The 20,300-nt window shown below is 32.4% G+C and overlaps 2 protein-coding genes across 4 annotated transcripts in view; both read right to left on the bottom strand.

Annotated features, from left to right (window-relative positions):
* LOC141340483 (neuroligin-4, X-linked-like) overlaps positions 1–20,300 on the bottom strand; it is a 226,998-nt gene that overhangs the window by 182,517 nt on the left and 24,181 nt on the right. The gene's annotated exons all lie outside the window — the stretch shown is intronic.
* On the bottom strand, positions 1,549–19,553 carry arsh (arylsulfatase H). Of its 2 annotated transcripts, none has more exons than XM_073845474.1 (11): positions 19,473–19,553; positions 19,124–19,278; positions 18,903–19,040; positions 14,110–14,231; positions 11,750–11,872; positions 9,883–10,306; positions 7,399–7,535; positions 4,836–4,958; positions 4,587–4,749; positions 4,289–4,410; positions 1,549–2,628 (listed from the first exon to the last, which is right to left on the bottom strand). In XM_073845474.1, exons 2-11 carry the CDS (start codon positions 19,144–19,146, stop codon positions 2,258–2,260), a joined length of 1,746 nt encoding a protein of 581 aa, XP_073701575.1. In that variant the 5' UTR covers positions 19,147–19,278; positions 19,473–19,553; the 3' UTR covers positions 1,549–2,257. The 2 variants fall into 2 exon arrangements, with proteins under 2 accessions (XP_073701575.1, XP_073701576.1); XM_073845475.1 differs by having other exon boundaries at positions 19,124–19,160.

Raw genomic sequence — 20,300 nt, 5'->3', positions numbered from 1 at the left:
TTCAGTTTACATCTTGCCCTCTCTTTTTTCAGAATTTTACATTTAAAAATTCTAATAATCTTTTTATTTATTTATTTTGAGTTTCCGTCTTGCAATTGTTTTTTATTATTATTTTTTATAATTCTATTTACATCTTGCCCTCAATTTTTTTTTAAATTTTGAGTTTACATCTTGCAATTATTTTCTTTTAAAATTTAGAGATTCCATCTTGCAATGTTTTTTTTAATAATAATTCTGTTTGCATCTTGTCCTCTATTAATTTTTTTTTTAGAATTTTGAGTTTACTTTTTACATTTAAAATTCTAAGTTTACATTTTGCAACTTATTTTTTTTTTTAATTTTCAGTTTATATCTTACAATTCTGTATGTTTTTGTTTTTTTTCGTTTTTTTTGTTTGTTTCTCATAACTTACTTTTTTCTCTGAATTCTCCATGTACAAGTCAGGAATTCAGGGGAAAGAAGGTCAGAATAGTGAGATGCAAACTCAGAATACTGAGAATTCTAAAGCAGAAAGACTGAAACAGTATGTACTCCAATAATTTTATTAACAACGACAAAAAATATATGTACAGTGTAGGAACCCTGAGAAAAAACAACTTCAATTTTAAATGCAATATGGCTTCATTATATATATAATATGCCATACACATGTATGGTGTTTCTGTTCAGTCAAATCTCTTATTTCTATCTGTTTACTTTTTCTATGCAGCTGCATCGCCCTCTGCTGGACACACTGAAATCATCAAGAGAGTGTTCAAGTTCATCAAGGTTTACAAAGCCAATCATTAAAGTCCGATTCTGATGTTTTTTGATTTTTATCAAACATTTTTAAGAACACAAACAAACAAAATCCACAGAACATCACAATGTAACATTTCAATGATTTAATTTGAACTCTACTGTGATCCTGTGATGATAAAAAAAAAAAAAGATTTCCCTCTTCAAAAAAATTAAGATTTAATGAACAAATATTTTTAAACTTAACACTTTTTAACACTTTACCCAAAACATTCAGACAAATATAATAAAGACATGACAGTAAGATTGATCCTCTTCACATTAAATCATCATGTTCAGTTTGAGCTCCTTCATTGATGCATTATTAAAACAACAACAACAAAAATAATTGTGAGTTTATATCTCACAATTCAGACTTAATTTCCGTCATAATTGGGATTTTATATCTTCCAGTTGCATGTTTTCGTTTTGTTTTTGTTTTTTTTTTAGAATTTTGATTTTACTTACATTTAAGAATTCTTTTAATAATTCTTTTAAGAATATTATATAATATTACAATATTTTTTGCTATATATTTTTTTTATTTTGAGTTTATCTTGCAATTATTTGTATTTGTTTTTTAAAATAATTCAGTTTACATCTTGCCCTCTCTTTTCAGAATTTTACTTCTTACATTTAAAAAATATAATCTTTTTATTTATTTATTTTTATTTTGAGTTTGCATCTTGCAATTATTTTCTTTTAAAATTTAGAGATTCCATCTTGCAATGTTTAAAAATAATAATAATTCTGTTTACATCTTGTCCTCTATTATTTATTTTTTTTAATTTTGAGTTTGCTTCAGTTTACTAAATATTATTTGCTATATTTTTTTTTATTTTGAGTTTATCTTGCAATTATTTGTTTTTGTTTTTTAAAATAATTCAGTTTACATCTTGTCCCTTTTTTTTTTAGAATTCTTCTTACATTTAAAAATTATAATAATCTTTTTATTTATTTATTTTTTATTTTGAGTTTACATCTTGCAATTATTTTATTTTAAAATTTAGAGATTCCATCTTGCAATGTTTTTTTTTTAAAATAATAATTCTGTTTACATCTTGTCCTCTTAATTTTTTTTTTTATAATTTTGAGTTTGCTTCAGTTTACTAAATATTATTTGCTATATATATTTTTTTTATTTTGAGTTTATCTTGCAATGTTTGTTTTTGTTTTTTAAAAATAATTCTGTTTACATCTTGTCCCTTTTTTTTTTTTTTTTAGAATTCTTACATTTAAGAATTCTACATTTACATCTTGCAATTGTGATGAAAAAATGCCATAAATGTGATATGCAAACTCAGAATTCTGAGAAAATGTCAGAACTGCAATATATAAAATCTCACAATTGCAGTTTTAAGGACAAGTCAGAATTGCAAGACAAAAAAAGCATGTATGGTGCGATATCAACTTGCAATTGGGAAAAAAGGTTGCGTTTATCTTTCTTTATATTTTTATTCTGTTTCCATATGTGTGTCCTTCATTGTGCTCCTGCAGACGTGTGGTTGGTCTCCTCGCAGGAGCAGAAGGGGAAGGTCCCGCAGCAGGGCTGCAGCCAGGGTTTCCAGAGGATGTTTGCCCACGTCAGCTGTTTCTCCACCGGTGTCAGAGTTCTGCGGTGCTCCGTCACGGCCCGCTCCACCCGCTCCAGCACCTCTGTCAACCGCGCTTCGGTGTCCGCTGAGAGCGGATGGCTCTCTGACGCATCCCTGCTGAGATCGAACACCAGCGGAGGGCTGTGGTGCGTCACATGATCACCGTGACACATGCAGACTTTGGTGTCGTAACAGCCGATGGCTCCCGCTGGAGAGAAGTTCGGTGTGAAGAAATGGACCTTGAAGATGGAGTCACCTGAAGACGGTATGTTTAAGCTTGATTAGTACAAAAAAATTAATAAGAATTGCAATTTGAGTTTGAACAATATCTGTCATGTGTCTGTTTTGTGAGTATGACATATGGAATGCCAAAGCTGCCAAAAAAAAAAAAAGAATAAAAATAAAAATAAAAAATAAAAATACATATATATATATATATATATATATATACTCACAATAGTCATTTGTTTATTATTTATTTATTTTGCATTTCCTTGTAGATTTATATATTTATTTGTATTTTTTTATTTTACATTCCTTTGTGTGTGTGTGTGTGTGTGTATATATATATATATATATATATATATATATATATATATATATATATATATATATATATATTAGTACAAAAAGATTAAGAATTTGATTCTGAGTTTGAACAATATCTGTCACAGCATGCATCTGTTTTGAGTATGACATATGGAATGCCAAAGCTGCCAAAATAATTAATATATATAAATTATATATATACTCACAATACTCATTTGTTGATTATTTATTTATTTTGCATTTCCTTGTAGATTTATATATTTATGTATTTTTGTTATTTTACATTCCTTTGTATATATATATATATATATAAATAATTCTAATTCTAAATAAGTTAGAAACATGTTAGCAACATGCTAATCATGCTAGAAACATGCTACCAACATGTTAGTAACTTGCTAATCATGCTAGCTACATGCTAGTAGCATGTTAAGTAAGTTAGAAAAATGCTGCTAAACATGCTAGAAACATGTTAGAAACATGCTAGTAACTTGCTAATCATGCTAGCAACATGCTAGTAACATGTTAAATAAGTTAGAAACATGTTAACAACATGCTAATCATGTTAGAAACATGCTAACAAAATGTTAGTAACTTGCTAATCATGCTAGTTACATGCTAGTAACATGTTAAGTAAGTTAGAAACATGCTAGAAACATGTTAGAAACATGTTAGAAACATGCTAGTAACTTGCTAATCATGCTAGCAATAAGTTAGAAACATGTTAACAACATGCTAATCATGTTAGAAACATGGTAACAAAATGTTAGTAACTTGCTAATCATGCTAGTTACATGCTAGTAACATGTTAAATAAGTTATAAACATGTTAGCAACATGCTAATCATGTTAGAAACATGCTAACAAAATGTTAGTAACTTGCTAATCATGCTAGTTACATGCTAGTAACATGTTAAATAAGTTAGAAACATGTTAGCAACATGCTAATCATGTTAGAAACATGCTAACAAAATGTTAGTAACTTGCTAACCATGCTAGTTACATGCCAGTAACGTTAAATAAGTTAGAAACATGCTAGCAACATGTTAAAACATGCTATCTATCCATTCATCCATCTATCTGACAGACTGTATTGCCTTCAAAACATTCAAGCTTTAAGCTTTAAAACTACTTTAAACTTCAATCTTTTTCGGACTGAAAACCAAAAAATGTCACACTTTCTCATCCGGCTTTTTCAAGCCAACTGAAAGTATGTCTTGACAAACTTTTTTATCAAACTAGAAATCTTTTGGAACCTTATAAATGTCTTTCCTGTCACTTCTGATCAATTTAATGCACCCTTGATAAATAAGAGTGTTCTGAGCCCAATTGTTTGATCCGTAGTGTATGTGTGTTTGAGTCACTCACTGTGGGGCGGGTGCCAGCGTACAGCGTTCAGGTAAATGCCGCAGTAGTGGAACATAAACTCGTGCTCTGAGCGATTGGTTTTGGCCTCCAGTAGAGGCATCAGATCATGACCGTCCAGAATCCTCACAGAATCACAAGACAGCACTTAGACAGCATTTTCTGGGTGGTTGCTAGGCTATACTAATGATATTGTGTATTATTTCCAAAGCTGCATATCTTTTCTGCAGCACTAGTTGCTATCTGAGCTACAGAAGTATAGAGTGTTTAGTATGTAAGTGCTAGTGTTGTAGTGTTGTACCTGTCCTCCGGCAGAGCTCCGCCTGCCAGCTTCACCACTGTGGGAAAAACATCCATCAGACTAGTTGGTTCTGCCACTACCTGTCCCGGTGTGAGACGTCCAGGCCAGCGGAATATTCCCGGCACTCGGATTCCTCCCTCCCAGCCGCCCATGGCTTTACCACCTAGACATATGAGAGGGTTAGTAATGACAAAATCAGATCTTTTCAGCATCAACATTGCTCTAAATGTCTGTTTTTGTGTTTCCTACCGCGATAGATTCCATTCCAGCCTCCATTCGGACCGTATTCGATGTGGCCGCCGTGGTCAGAGGTGAAGTACATCAAGGTTTTCTCGGACAGGCCAAGCCTTTCAATGGTCTCCACCATTCTACCTGTGATCAGATGCACGATATTCATGAATAATCTGTGATCATAGTAATCTCGAATCTTTAAACAGGCAACATTAAATTAATACCCATAGCTCCTGACAATATATTGATGTCTTATGAAGCGAAATGATAAGTCTTAAGGTGACACTTGGTGTTCTTGGTGGAAGCATTGCTAGGGTGTTCTGGGTGGTTGCTAGGGTGTTGTTAGGGTTATACCTGGGTGATCTGTGTGGAAGTGTTGCTAGGGTGTTCTGGGTGGTTGCTACGATGTTGTTAGGGTGATACTTGGGTGTTGTGAGTGGTTCCTAAAGTGTTGCTAGGGTGTTCTGGGTGGTTGCTAGGGTGTTGTTAGGGTTATACCTGGGTGATCTGTGTGGAAGTGTTGCTAGGGTGTTCTGGGTGGTTGCTACGATGTTGTTAGGGTGATACTTGGGTGTTGTGAGTGGTTCCTAAAGTGTTGCTAGGGTGTTCTGGGTGGTTTCTAGGGTGTTGTTAGGGTGATACTTGGTGGAGGCATTACTAGTGTGTTCTGGGTGGTTGCTAGGATGTTGTTAGGGTGATACTAGGACGTTCTGAGCGGTTCCTAAAGTGTTGCTAGGGTGTTCTGATGGTTGATAAGATGATACTTGGGTGTTCTGTGTGGTTTCTGGGGTGTTGTTAGGGTTATACTTGGGAGTTCTGGGTGGAAGTGTTGCTAGAGTGTTCTGGGTGGTTGCTAGGGTGGTGTTAGAGTGATACTTGGGTATTCTTGGTGGTAGCATTGTTAGGGTGTTCTAGGTGGTTGCTAGGATGGTGTTAGAGTGATACTTGGGTGTTCTGGGTGGAAGTGTTGCTAGAGTGTTCTGGGTGGTTACTAGGATGTTGTTAGGGTGATACTTGGATTTTCTGAGTGGTTCCTAAAGTGTTGCTAGGGTGTTCTTGGTGGCTGCTAGGGTGTTGTGCGTGGCAGTGTTGCTAGAATGTTCTGGGCGGTTGCTATGGTGTTAGGGTGATACTTGGGAGTTCTGAGTGGAAGTGTTACTAGAGTGTTCTGGGTGGTTGCTATGGTGTTGTTAGGGTGATACTCGGATGTTCTGAATGGTTCCTAAACCACTGGTAGGGTGTTCTGATGGTTTCTAAGGTGCTACCTGAGTGTTCTGGGTGGTTGCTAGGGTGTTGTTAGGGTGATACTTGGATGTTCTGAGTGGTTCCTAAAGCATTGGTAGGCTGTTGTGATGGTTGCTAAGATTATACTTGGGTGTCCTAGGTGGTTGCTAGGATGTTAGGTTAATTGTCGGATGTTCTGAGAGGTTCCTTAAATGTTGCTAGGGTGTTCTGGTGTTGTTAGGGTGATTCTTAGGTTTTATGCATTAAAAAACTGCTAGGGTGTTCTGATGGTTGCTAAGGTGATACTTGTCCTGGGTGGTTTCTAGGTTGTTATTAAGGTGATACTGCAAGAAACTGGACATTATTACCTGTAATCCAGAGCCTCAGACAAATAGGGAAATCTGATTTATTATTATTTTTTTCTGTAAACTGATTCTTTAGAGCAGTTTGTTGATTCAGTTCACTAGTTTATGTATTTAGACAATGATATACCATATATGCAGTTAAAGCATTGCAGCACCCAGTAATGATGTGAAACACTGATGTTTTAGAATCTGCAAAATAACAGGGATCATACCAAATTTCTTTTTTTATTTTAATTTAGTTCTGACCTGTATAAGATATTTGACAGATGCTTACATATAGTCCACAAGAGAAAATAATAGTTGAAAACGGACCTTTCTGTTACATGTGTATTTTTTTAAATGAGAGTGCAAATTAGGGCCTGTTTGCCTGTTGAAAAATGCATTAAAAACACATTCGTATTTTAGAGAATGTACTTCATAAATACAATGCAAACATCATTAATAATTGATCTCATCCATGTATCTCATGTATTATTTCATTACCTGACCTGCGGTTATAACCGCCAGCCGTGCATCACTAGTTCCCACATACGCATATCAGCGGCTCATCTGTATTCAGTCTGAGCTGAACCATTTCCTCAGTTCAGTGATAGTTGGAGGAACTAAGGCACTGAATCAGTTCATTCATCACAAGATCAGATACGCTGATATGTTGGCTCATTGCCTGTTCGAGTGACTGTCAGGCATCTGAAAGTGAGTTTTGATTGAGTAACTAGTAGATATGTGCTGCTTGAGCTGTGAACGGTTTTGATTAACTGGTTCAACTAGTTCACTAACAAATCGGCTCAAAAGAATGATTTTTTCATAAACCAGAAATCACTCCATTAGATAGTAATGCTGTAAATAATGTTCAGTTTCTTGCACAGACTGATTGTTTCACTTCATAAGATCTCATTATATCATCAGGAACATTTTTTTTTGGCTCTCAAAGTGCTGGTAGCCATTGTCTTGCACTTTATAAATCAAGTTTTGATGCTTTCTACGTCTCTTACCAACCATCCAGTCCGCCTCTTCCACGTTGTCACCATACAGCCCATTTTTGCTCTTTCCGGCAAAGCCTTCAGACACGAAGAGGGGCGTGTGCACGAGTGCCAATGAGAGGAAGAGCAGGAAGGGCCTGTCTCTGTGTCTGACATCATAAATCACACGATTAATAATCACCTTAAACCGAAACTGAAGACATTCCCCACCGCAGGCACATGAAATGAGTGCGTGGGAAACAGCATGAGACGTACAGCTGATTTGTCAGGACAAGTCTAATATCTTCTGAATTACCACATGGTGAAGCAGTCATGCATGCAAATCACACCTGAATCTCACGAGACACATCAACAACACGTGAACACATTCAGCAGAGTAAGAAATGATAGTCTGAATGAAGAAAATTAAGCATTATTTAGTTATTTACTAATTAATTTACTGACTACACATCTAATTTTTATTACGGTAATAACAAGATCCTACATTGTAAAGTATTTTTTCAGTTTAATTGATATCTATTTTATTGCAGTATTATAAATCAATATATATTTTTATTACAGTAAAATGAGATGGGTTGTAGGTGGTTGCTAGGGCGTTGTTAGGAATGCTGGGTGGTTGCTAGGATTACTGGTTGGTTGCTAGGGCGTTGCTAGGATTGCTGTGTGGTTTCTAGGGTGTTGCTAGAGTGTTCTGGTGGTTGCTAAAGTGTTTCTAGGGGTTCAAGGTGATTGCTAGGGTGTTCTGGTGGTTGCTAAAGTGTTGCTAGGGTGTTCTGGGTGGTTGCTAGGATGTTGTTAGGGTGATACTTGGATGTTTTGCATGGAAGTGTTGCTAGTTTTTTTTCTGTGGTTGCTAGGGTGTTGCTAGAGTGTTCTGGTGGATCTTAAAGTGTTGCTAGGGTGTTCTGGTTGGTTGCTAAGGTGTTGCTAGAGTGATACTTGGGTTTTCTGCGTGGAAGTGTTTTTAGGGTGTTCTGGGTAGTTGCTAAAGCGTTGTTAGGGTGATACTTGGATGTTCTGAGTGGAAGTGTTGCTAGGGTGTTCTGGCTGGTTTCTAGTGTGTTGTTAAGGTGATACTTGGGTGGTTGCTAGGGTGTTGCTAGAGTGTTCTGGTGGTTGCTAAAGTGTTGTTAGGGTGATACTTGGATGTTTTGCATGGAAGTGTTGCTAGGTTTTTTTTCTGTGGTTGCTAGGGTGTTGCTAAAGTGTTCTGGTGGTTGTTAAAGTGTTGCTAGGGTGTACTGGGTGGTTGCTAAGGTGTTGCTAGAGTGATACTTGGGTTTTCTGCGTGGAACTGTTTCTAGGGTGTTCTGGGTAGTTGCTAAGATGTTGTTAGGGTGATAATTGGATGTTCTGTGTGGAAGTGTTGCTATGTTTTTCCCGGTGGTTGCTAAAGTGTTTCTAGGGGTTCTGGGTGATTGCTAGGGTGTTCTGGTGGTTTCTAAAGTGTTGCTAGGGTGTTCTGGGTGGTTGCTAGGATGTTGTTAGGGTGATACTTGGATGCTCTGAGTGGAAGTGTTGCTAGGGTGTTCCGGGTGGTTGTTAGGATGATACTTAGATATTCTGAGTGGAAGTGTTGTTAGGGTGTTCTGGGTGGTGGCTAAGGTGTTGTTAGGGTGATACTCGGGATTTCTGAGTGGAAGTGTTGCTAGGGTGTTCTGGGTGGTTGCTAGGGTGATACTTGGGTGTTATGCGTGGAAGTGTTGCTAGGGTGCTTCTAAGGTGATACTTGGGTTTTCTGGGTGGAAGTATTGCTAGGGTGTTCTGGGTGGTTTCTAGGGTGTTGTTAAGGTTATACTTGGGTGTTCTGGGTGGTTGCTAGGGTGTTGCTAGAGTGTTCTGGTGGTTGCTAAAGTGTTGCTAGGGTGATACTTGGATCTTCTGCGTGGAAGTGTTGCTAGGGTTTTCTCGGTGGTTGCTAGGGTGTTGCTAGAGTGTTCTGGTAGTTGTTAAAGTGTTGTTAGGTTTTGGGTGGTTGTTTAAGTGTTGCTAGGGTGTTCTGAGTGGTTGCTAAGGTGTTGCTAGAGTGATACTTGGGTTTTCTGCATGGAAGTGTTTCTAGGGTGTTCTGGGTGGTTGCTAGGGTGACACTTGAGTGTTCTGCTGGAAGTTTTGCTAGGGTGTTCTGGGTGGTTGCTAGGGTGTTGTTGGGGTGATACTTGGGTGTTCTGCATGGAGGTGTTGCCTAGGGTGATCTGGGTGGTTGCTAGGGTGTTGTTGGGGTGATACTTGGGTGTTCTTGGAGGTTGCTATGGTGTTGTTAGGGTGATACTTGCATGTTCTGCGTGGACATTGGGCTAGGGTATTCTGGGTGGTTGCTAAAGTAATTTAAAAGTCATAAAGTAGTCTAATTATATTACCTAAAATGTGTAGTGTAATAGATTGTTACTAACTACATATTTTGTCATGTAGTCTGTCATCAGTAACCGATTACATTTAGTAAGTAATCTGCCCACCACAGTTTCTGTGTTCGTTAGTGACTGACAGAAGTCGCACCTCTCCATGAACTGCTCCGCTTCGTTCACCAGCCTTGTGTTCAGCGTCTCCAGCTTCATGGGCTGCTCCACCACCTCGCCGTTCCTCATGAGGATGCAGTTCCAGGTGCGCAGGAGTTCAAAGGGCAAGAACCACACTATGAAGCTCAGCAGTGACAGAATGGCCAGAAACACCACGAGTGTCCAGCTGATCCGCAGCAGACCGGCGGCCCGGACCACGACCAGCGTGAGGAACCCCAGCGCCAGCAGCGCAGACATCTGCCTCAGCTTCTCCTGCACGTCCACCAGGACGCCTTTACCTGCTCCGGGTTTACAGTCTTCGAACAAGGTGAAGGGAAGCCCGTAGAAGAAGTTGAAGCCGTGATTGTTGGGATGATGGCAGTGATCATTTCTGCTCTCGCAGTTCACACCCAAATGCCATTTACCTACAGAGTGAACACATTTATTTATTTAGTTAGTTAGTTATGTATTCTATTTATTTATTTATTTGTTTATGTATTTTTAATAAATACATTTTTGTGTATTTTTTGTTAATTTTCCCCCTCTTTTTTTCCCACTTCCATTTTTCCATGTAAGAATGAAATTGGCTTATTTGCTTTGAAAATAATGTCACAATGCAAAATATCTTTAATAGATTGTTCACCTAAAAATGACTTTTCTGCCATAATTTACTGTCACTTGTGTCGTTTAAAACCTCAGTGACTTTATTTCAGAGTTATCATCATTAACTATAATCTAAAACCATTAACATTTTAGTTTGTTCATTGAAATAAATTAAATGCTAACTTTAGCATTAAGATTAAATAAAAGTAATAAAAAAAATTTCATTAAGTTTAACTTGAAATACTATAATTACTGAAATACTATAAAAACTGAAATAAATAAAAAGTATTATAAAAACAAAAAAAATCTGAAATGTTAACAAATTAAAATTATGATAAAAAAGTAAAGTAAAAAAAAGCAAAAAAAAAATATATATAATTTTTTTCCTTATTTGAAATAAAATAAATCTCAACTTTAATGTTGATGTTAAAATAAAATAAATATTTTAAGGAAAACAATTTCTATTTAGTTTACCTTGAGTACTAAAATAACAAATGAACATCTAAAACATTATACAAAAAAAGACTAAAAACAACAAAATTAACTAAAATGAAAATGCAAAAATCTAAAATTGTTCAATGATCAAACAAACAAATAAAAATGTTAAATATCAATATAACAGTACATTTATCATATCAAAACATCAAACTTTTTTTATCTGTGGAAATAAAATAAATACATCACTAAAACCTATAATTGGTATATCCAAGATATTAAAATAACACACTTTAATCAATTCTTTGAAATCGTCTAAATAAATAAGCTTTCCATTGATGTTTGGCTTGTTCGGATTAGGATAGATTTGAAAATCTTGAATCTGAGGGTGAAAAAAAATCAAAATATTGTGAAATTCACCTTTAAAGTTGTTCAAATGAAGTTCTTATCAATCAAAAATTAAGTTTTATTATATTTACGGTAGAAATTGTACAAAATATCTTTACTTAATATCCAAAGACTTTTGACACAAAAGAAAAATAGATGATTTTGACCCATGCAATGTATATTTGGCCATTGCTACAAATATACCAGACTGGTTTTGTACTCCAGAGTCATATGATTTGTTTTTTGTTTAGTTTTGTTTTGTTTTGACAGTCAGCCGGCTCCAATGTCCCAGTGTTTGGTTCCCAACAAGTTTGTAACAACATGTGGGTGAGTATGTGATCCTTTCTGAGTGATTTATCACTTCAACGGTTTTCTGTATGCATAGTATAATTTTTAATTTTTCAATATGATTCCACTCTATACTAACGGGTGTAAAGTCTTACCCACAATGCCAGTGGTGTAACCCTGCTTCTGCAGAAGTTTAGCGAAGGTGGTTTCATTAGGTGGAAGACCTCCAGATCCAGCGAGGAACAGAATCACCTGAACTCGACCTGTGCTGCCCAGACCTTCATATCAAAACAAACACATAAACCCGCTGATATTTGATCATTCTGAGATTAACGCGTCAGACACGCTGCTTATCTCACAATGAGATGATTTATTGCTCTAAGTGACTGACATTACAAGCCCATCCACAATTAATTTCAGTGTATATGTGTACTTCTCAAAATATATAATTGTATGAACCTTAAATAAATATTTATTTGCATTTCATATTTTTTTCTTACACTTTTGGCCAGTTTTTGTCTTTATTAAATAGGTAGGTCAACTTACTTTGGATATTGTTTGCACAATTTTTATTTATTTTTTTATTCCAGAACACATAGCAATTTTTTGTATTATCTTTAAAATATGCATAATGCATATTACATTTGTATTATGACGTAAAATTATTTATTGATTTTGCAGACGTTAAACATGCACTTAAAACACTCTGCATCCATAAACAATGTTGTTTTCTAGAAAAGAGTTGCATCAAGAACAACACATTTCATTTTATTAGTATGATTATTAAAATGTGCATAATGCCTTTAAATGTGTTATAATCCAATGATTTTGAAGTTATAATTTAAAAATAAATAAATAAATAATAACTGTTGATTTCTAAATAAAAGTTGCATGACTTGTGTGAACTTAAATCTAATATTTATTTGCATTTCATATTTTTTCTGACATTTTCTAGCCATTTTTTGTCTTTATTAGACAGGTAGGTCAACTTATTTTGGATATTGTTTGCACAAACTTTCTTTTTTATTCCAGAACACGTTGCGATTATTATCTTTTAGAAAAGAGTTACATGAAGAGCTACACATTTAATTTTATTAGTATAATTATTAAAATGGGCATAATGCCTTTAAATTTTGTTATAATCTAATGATTTTGAAGTTATAATTTTGTCAAGAAGCAAATATGAAACTATAATTAATAACAGGTTTTATAAATAAATAAATAAATAAAAAATAATTGTTGATATGTCAATAAAAGTTGCATGACAAGTTGCATTTTATTAGTAATATTAATAAAACATGCAGAATGCATATATAATGCAATGCAAATAAAATAAGTATTTTATTTTTTTGCTTAGTTATGATCGTTAAAATAGTCAGGAATACACTACAAATAATGACGTTCTTCCTCAGTATTTTGTCTTGTTTACAAATATCTGAACGTTTTTAAATCAAGATGCATTTACTGGAGAAGTAGGGTTGCAAAGGGGTGGAAAATTTCCAGTAAATTTCCGAAAACTTTCCAAAAATCCCTGGAAGATTAAAAAAAAAAAAAATCCTGGAAAGTTTTTACAATTTCTAGAATGTTTCCGAAATTTACTGGAAATGTTCCACCTTTTTGCAACACCTTTAGCAAAATGACTTAAGATATTACGTTTTCTAAAAAAGAATTTATTAAAATGAAGTGAGTTTTTGCATAAAACAAAAACAACTATCTGCAATTTTGTCTTGGCAACTAACTTAAGTACTAAAATAATATTTATATAAAATACTAAATTTAATAGTAAAAAAAACATGAAAAATAAATTGTTTTATTGTATAAAACTACAAATAATTTTGGTGATGGAAATTGGTTTAAAAAAGTCAGGTAGACTATTAAAATAACAGGTATGTAGAAATATTTAACAAAAAAATAAATATTAAAATGTATGTGTGTGTGTATATATATACACATATATATACACATATACACACATATATATATATAAATATTAAATAAAACACTGAAATGACTAAAATTGCTTATATATATATATATATATATATATATATATATAAAAGCAATTTTAGTATTGTTTATTTATTTCAGTTTTTTATTTTATTATTATTATTTTTTTTATTATTTTTATTTTTTTATTAATGTTTTTTTTAACAAATGTCTGTTACCAAATATTTTTTGTTTTATTTAAAAATATATATATCAGCCAGAATAAGCAGTTAAGCTGCAGCAGAGGTGATGAACAAAAGTGTTTTGTGTGCTTATTTGTTTAAAAATAAGTTTATTTCTCTGAGCCCAATGGCAAATGTTCTTAGTTGAAGCAAAAACGAAATTTTAGCACATTTTTAGAAAACAAAACTTAATGCAATCATTTTGCTTCTCTAATAAATGTAAAATGGTCAAAAGACAAAAATACCGAGGAAGTTTTTTGCATTGCATGAGACTTTTCTGCTGTTATGTGTTGTGTTTCAGAGAGGGACTGGAGGAAGCAGGTGTTTTTGGTTCCTGTGGGTCTCACCGGCGCGTAGAGCGTAGCGTCCCGTCATGAAGGCGGTTCTGCTGGGAGTGCAGAGAGGAGCCGCGGCGAGATGTTGGGTCAGTTTTACTCCATCTGCTGCCAGTCGATCGATGTTTGGAGTCCTTCAAACACAGAAAGTTATTTAATGATTAATCTGGTAGCTGACAATAAACGAATAAATGTTGTTTTAAATCTGTATGCTGTTACGTTTTCAGTAAAACACAAAAGATGATCTGAAGGATCTTCATGCATACAAGTTGTCTATGACTGTCAAGCTCCAAAACAACAGAAAAGTCTTCCCAAATCATGTGAAAACTCACATTTAGATGAGATTTCTGTTTATTTACAGTGAAATCTTCATTCTGCATGGTTAGAGTCAACAGCATTTCCAGATTTTGACATCAAACTTGTCACTAAAGAACATTTTTTGTTTGCACAAGTTTGTTTGTAGCGATAGCCAACAATGCATTGTATGGGTCAAAGTTTTATGCCAAAAATCATTAGGATATTAAGTAAAGACATTTAGTAAATTTCCTACCGTAAATATATCAATACTTAATTTCTGATTAGTAATATGCATGGCTAAGAACTTCATTTGGACAACTTTAAAGGTGATTTTCTCAATATTTAGATTTTTTTTGCACCCTCAGATTGCAGATTTTCAAATAGTTGTATCTCAGCCAAATATTATCCTTATTTATTTAGCTTTCAGGTGATGTATAATTCTCAATTTCTAAAAAAAAAAAAAGGCCCTTATGACTGGTTTTGTGGTCCAAAATCACATATAAACTACTGTATTTTGATATTTTTAAGTGTTTTGTAGCTCAAACAGTAGATCACGGCACTTGCAACTCAAGGTCATGGGTTCGATTCCCAGGGAATGCATGAACTGATTAAAAGTACAATGTGAATGCAATGTAAATCTCTTTAGATAAAAGCCAAATGCATTTATGTTGAAGCTGTTCTGTAATTTTTTGAGGGTGACAAACATGATCACTATGAATTGCTGTATAGAAATAAGCAGATGTTTCTCAATAATCGATCGGATTCATTTTAAACAATATTTGCATTTGTTCTTAACTTGTCTAATTTTCTTTTCCATAACAGGACTGATCAGCACTGAAAACCTCTGTTTACAGGTACCTATTTTGCATATCGTTTGCACAATTATTGCATTTTTATATTGCAGCAGTTCATTCTCAGTTGAACACATAGCAATATTTTTGTATTATTGTTATTATTCAAATATTAAAGTAAAAATTATTTTCTTGTTTTCAGAAAAAAACAAGTCAAAATTAAGTGAGTTCTTGCTTAGAACAATCTGCCATTTCAAACAGAAAACAAGATTATTTTTCTTACCCCATTGGCAGATTATTTAGCTTGTTTCAAGCAAAAATGCACTTAATTTTGACTTTTTACTTCTCTAGAAAATCCTGATTTAAGATTTTTTTTTAGACATTTTGGCTGGAAACAAGACAAACAAATCTAAGTAAGAAAAACATTTTTTGCAGTGTGTAATTTGTTGTAATCTAATGATTTTGAAGTTATAATTTTGTCAGTAAATAAAGCTATAACAGGTTTTGCATCCTTAAAAAATAATAATAATACTTGAGTTCTAAATAAAAGTTGCATGAAGAGTTGCATTTATTAATATTAGTAATATTATTATAATTATTATATATTATTATTATTATTATTATTTGTTTTATTCATAATATTATTAAAATATGCAGAGTGCATATTACATCATTTAATTATTTTAATTATTTTGTTTAGTTATGATTATTAAAATAGACATAACTCCTTTTAATTTGTTGTAATCGAATGATTTTCAAGTTATAATTTTGTCAAAAGGCAAAAAATAAAACTATTAATAATAACAAGTTTTCCACAAATGTTCCTAGCATCCTTAAAAAAATAATAATAATAATTGTTGATTGTTTGATATTATAATTATTATATATTATTATTATTATTTGTTTTCTACAATGTTATTAGACCCTTAAACAAAAACTGTTTGTTAATCTCTAAAAGAAAAAAATAGTGCATGAAGGTTCTTTAGCAATTCTCCTTTTGTGGATAAAATAACATCATATGGGTCTGAAACAACACGAGGGTGAGTGAATATTGACAGAAAACTTAATTAAATCAATTTTTGGTTTTCAGAACGTTCTAGGAACGTTAGCTTTTGGTTCCCAGAACGTTCCCGTAACGTTCCCAAGTATGTCCCTGTTGGTTAGCCAGGAAAGTTTCCAGCATGCGTTTTTTATTAGTCTTATTGTTATTAAAATATGCATAATGTCAAAAAGCAAAAATAAAACTATAAATAATAACTGGTTTTCCTTAATGTTAAGTGGACACGAAATACTCTGCATCCATAAAAAAACCCAATACTTTTTTAATAAAGAGAAAAATAGCTGCATGGAGAGCAACATATTGTATTTTATTATTATTCATATTAATAAAATATGCATAATTGTCATTTAAATATGCAGAATGCATATTATATTAATTATTTTGTTTAGTTATGATTTTTAAAATAGGCATAATTCCTTTTAATTTGTTGTAATCTAATGATTTTGAAGTTATAATTTTGTCAAAAAGCAACAAATAAAACTATAATTGATTAAAGGTTTTTTCACATTGGTTCTTAGCATCATTAAAAAACAAATAAATAATAATAATAATAATAATAATAATTGTTGATTTCAAAATAAAAGTTGCATGAAGAGTTGCATTTTATTCGTAATATTATTAAAATATGCAGAGTGCATATTACATCATTTAATTATTTTAATTATTTTGTTTAGTTATGATTATTAAAATAGGCATAACTTCTTTTAATTCGATGTAATCTAATGATTTTGAAGTTATAATTTTGTCAAAAAGCAACAAATAAAACTATAAATAATAACTGGTTTTCCTTAATGTTAAGTGGACACAAAATACTCTGCATCCATAAAAAAAATAATAATAATAATAATTTTCGATCAAGAGAAAAATAGCTGCATCGAGAGCAACATATTGTATTTTTTTATTATTATTAATATTAATTAATATAATAAAATCTGCATAAATATTATTTAAATATGCAGAATGCATATTACATTAATTATTTTGCTTAGTTATGATTGTTAAAATAGACATACCTCCTTTTAATTTGTTGTAATTTAATGATTTTGAAGTTATAATTTTGTCAAAAAGCAACAAATAAAACTATAATTGATCAAAGGTTTTTTCACAATGGTTCTTAGCATCCTTAAAAAACAAATAAATAATAATAATAATAATAATAATTGTTGATTTCAAAATAAAAGTTGCATGAAGAGTTGCATTTTATTCGTAATATTATTAAAATATGCAGAATGCATATTACATTATTTAATTAAGGAAAGCACGCTCAGTAAATAAATAAACCCAGTGTTTATGATTTTATTTTTAGCTATAAAATTGAAATTATATTATCGTTATAATGCGATTTGACCACTTGGGTGTGGAAGAGCTTATTTTGGACATGAAATTCTGCAAAAAATAGTTTGTTTATGATAAAAAATATATATACATTTTAGCTTTAGAATAATCAGAATCATTTGCAAAGTTTTAATTAGTTTACATGGTTATGACTACTAAAAAAAAAGGAACGTTCTGGGAACGTTCTCTCTAGGTTATCAAAGTAAAACTTCAAAATAACTTGCAGGGAACAATCTGGGAAGGTTCTTTTTAGGTTATAAAATCAAACCCAAAAATTACCTGCAGGGAACATTCTGGAAACATTCTTTAAAGGTTATTAGAAAGAGAACCTACAGGGAACGTTCCTAGAACGTTGTCATTTGGTTCCCAAAAAGAGAACCTACAGGGAATTATACATTTAAATGTGTGCAATGATTATTTGCACAGATATTTAATTGATATCTAAATATTTTAATTTAGATATTTTAATTTAATTATTTAATTTTATTTTATTTATGTTTATTAGAATTAGTAGTAACTGTATAATAATAATTGAAATTGTTTATTATATATTTATTTTGTATTATATACTATATTTATATAATATATAATAAATATAAATGTATAATAAATATCTAATTTATTGTAAACTGTAAAGAAGTAAAAATGTACTAACCCCAAACTTTTGAGCAGTATTGTATATTGTTAAAAAATGTTTATATTTTAAATAAATGCAGTATATTTTGCCAAATTACAAAACAACAATTAAAAAGCATTTAACACTGAACATTTCTTTTTACATTATAGCAGACATTAAAACAAAATTAGTAATATTTATTGGAGTAATATAATATATGCATTATACCACGATGTAAATTATCATAGCTAATTTTATATATTAATTTTAATGTATTTATATTAATTAAACCAGTCATAAGGGTCATTACTTTATTGTTATATATATATATAAATATATAGGGTGCAAAAAAATTAAATACTGAGAAAATCGCCTTTAAATTTGTACAAATGAAGTTCTTAGCAATGCATATTATTAATCAAAAATTAAGTTTTAATATATTTACGGGAGGAAATTTAAAAAATGTCTCCATGGAACAGGATCCTTATTATCTTAATGATTTTTGGCATAAAATACAAATAATTTTGACCCATCCACTGTATTGTTGGCTATTGGTTAAGACTGCTTTTGTGCTCCAGGGCCACATATTTAGCTGAAATAATGAAGGGTACTTCCTCCAAAGAAAATAACCTTTTTGGTTCCCAAAAAAATAACCAAATGGGAACCTGATGGGAAAGTTCTGTGTTTGCTGGGGTTCTTAATTTACCTGATGGTTTCATTTCCATAGCAGCCGATGTCTCCAATGCCCAGATCATCCACCATCATCAGGACAAAGTTGGGTCTTGAATCTGCATTTGTGACACATAAACTAGACTGGAATAGAACCAGCAAACCAGCAAAAAACCTGCAAAAGCACATCAGAGCTGGATTAGTTTCTCTACCAGCTGTCCTATTAATATTTCTTATGAAATCTGCAAATACACCGACCTCAAACTCCAGTTTTCCAGCATCCTTTTCCTCTAAACTGCATTTGAGATGATGATAAACAGAAGAAAAAGCAGCAGAATTATTCGCGAAATTCCCGGATGAACTTTGATTTGAAACACGGAAGTGGCAACAATTCCACACACGTTTCTCTTCTCCTGTGGGAATGAGAGAAGTTTGACCAATAGATGATTTAATGATTGATTTATTAACAGCAGAAACACAAACACGAACACATGAGACGCCAATCCAGCATCAGTGTGCTTTATTTAACGCGGCTTCCAGCTGTTTTCTTCACGTAAGCACAGAGATCAGCTCTCAATCTCACTTTAAGCTGGTTTTATTCGCTTACCTTTTCTTAAACAGTCAGTTTTCGTGATTCCTGGCAGGATTTCTGCTCACTGTCTCTCTGCTGACAGGAGAATATCTCACATTCCCACTGTACCTGTGAAAGACGTAGTATATTTACCGTATTTACGCGTATACAGACGCATTTACTTACTAACGAACCACACAAGCTTGCTTTATTAATGTGTTATTGTCTAATTTGAGGAAAATAAGTGTGTTTTGCTTGGCACACATCTGTGTGATTGTGTTTTTCGTTGTTTTGTTTCAAGCGGAGCGTGTTTAAAGTGAGTGCGCTTCTAGCGGACACTATACGGTAGATTCAAACAAAGAGTCATTTATTTCGGTCATTTTTTAAAGTTTGTTTACTTGGAAACGCTGCTCCTGCATAACTCAGTTATATATTTAAATGTGTGCACTGATTATTTGCACAGCTATTTAATTGATATTTAAATATTTAATTTAAATAATTTAATTTAATTTAATATAATTTAAATCAATTTGCACAGAACATTTAGTAATAATAATAATATGAATTGTACAATTTAAATTATTATTATTATTATTATGTTTATTAGAACTAGTAGTAACTGTATAATAATTGAAATTTTTTATTATATATTTATTTTATATAATATAATTTATATAATATATGTATAATACATATATAATTATTTAGCTTTGAATCAGGTAATAATGTGCATATGTATTAAAAACAACTCACTATCTATCTATCTACACTAAATAATGGTTTTTATTAAAATATAATTTATTCCTGTGATCAAACCTGAATTTTCATCAGCTGTTACTCCAGTCTTAAGTGTCACATGATTTC

The sequence above is a fragment of the Garra rufa genome, chromosome 8 (genome assembly GCF_049309525.1).
Source record: "Garra rufa chromosome 8, GarRuf1.0, whole genome shotgun sequence".
NCBI lineage: Eukaryota > Metazoa > Chordata > Actinopteri > Cypriniformes > Cyprinidae > Garra > Garra rufa.
The sequence above is the reverse complement of the archived record's forward strand: the minus strand, read 5'-3'. Positions and strand labels throughout refer to the sequence as shown.

Bases quoted from the DNA above. Each gene is read 5' to 3' on its own strand.
- arsh (XM_073845474.1), bottom strand. From the start codon at position 19,146: ATGCTGGAAAACTGGAGTTTGAG. The intron at 11,873-14,109 runs GTGAGACCCACA...TTTGATATGAAG, and splicing joins ACGCTACGCTCTACGCGCCG to GTCTGGGCAGCACAGGTCGA. The intron at 10,307-11,749 runs GTAAGACTTTAC...TTCACTCTGTAG, and splicing joins TTACACCACTGGCATTGTGG to GTAAATGGCATTTGGGTGTG.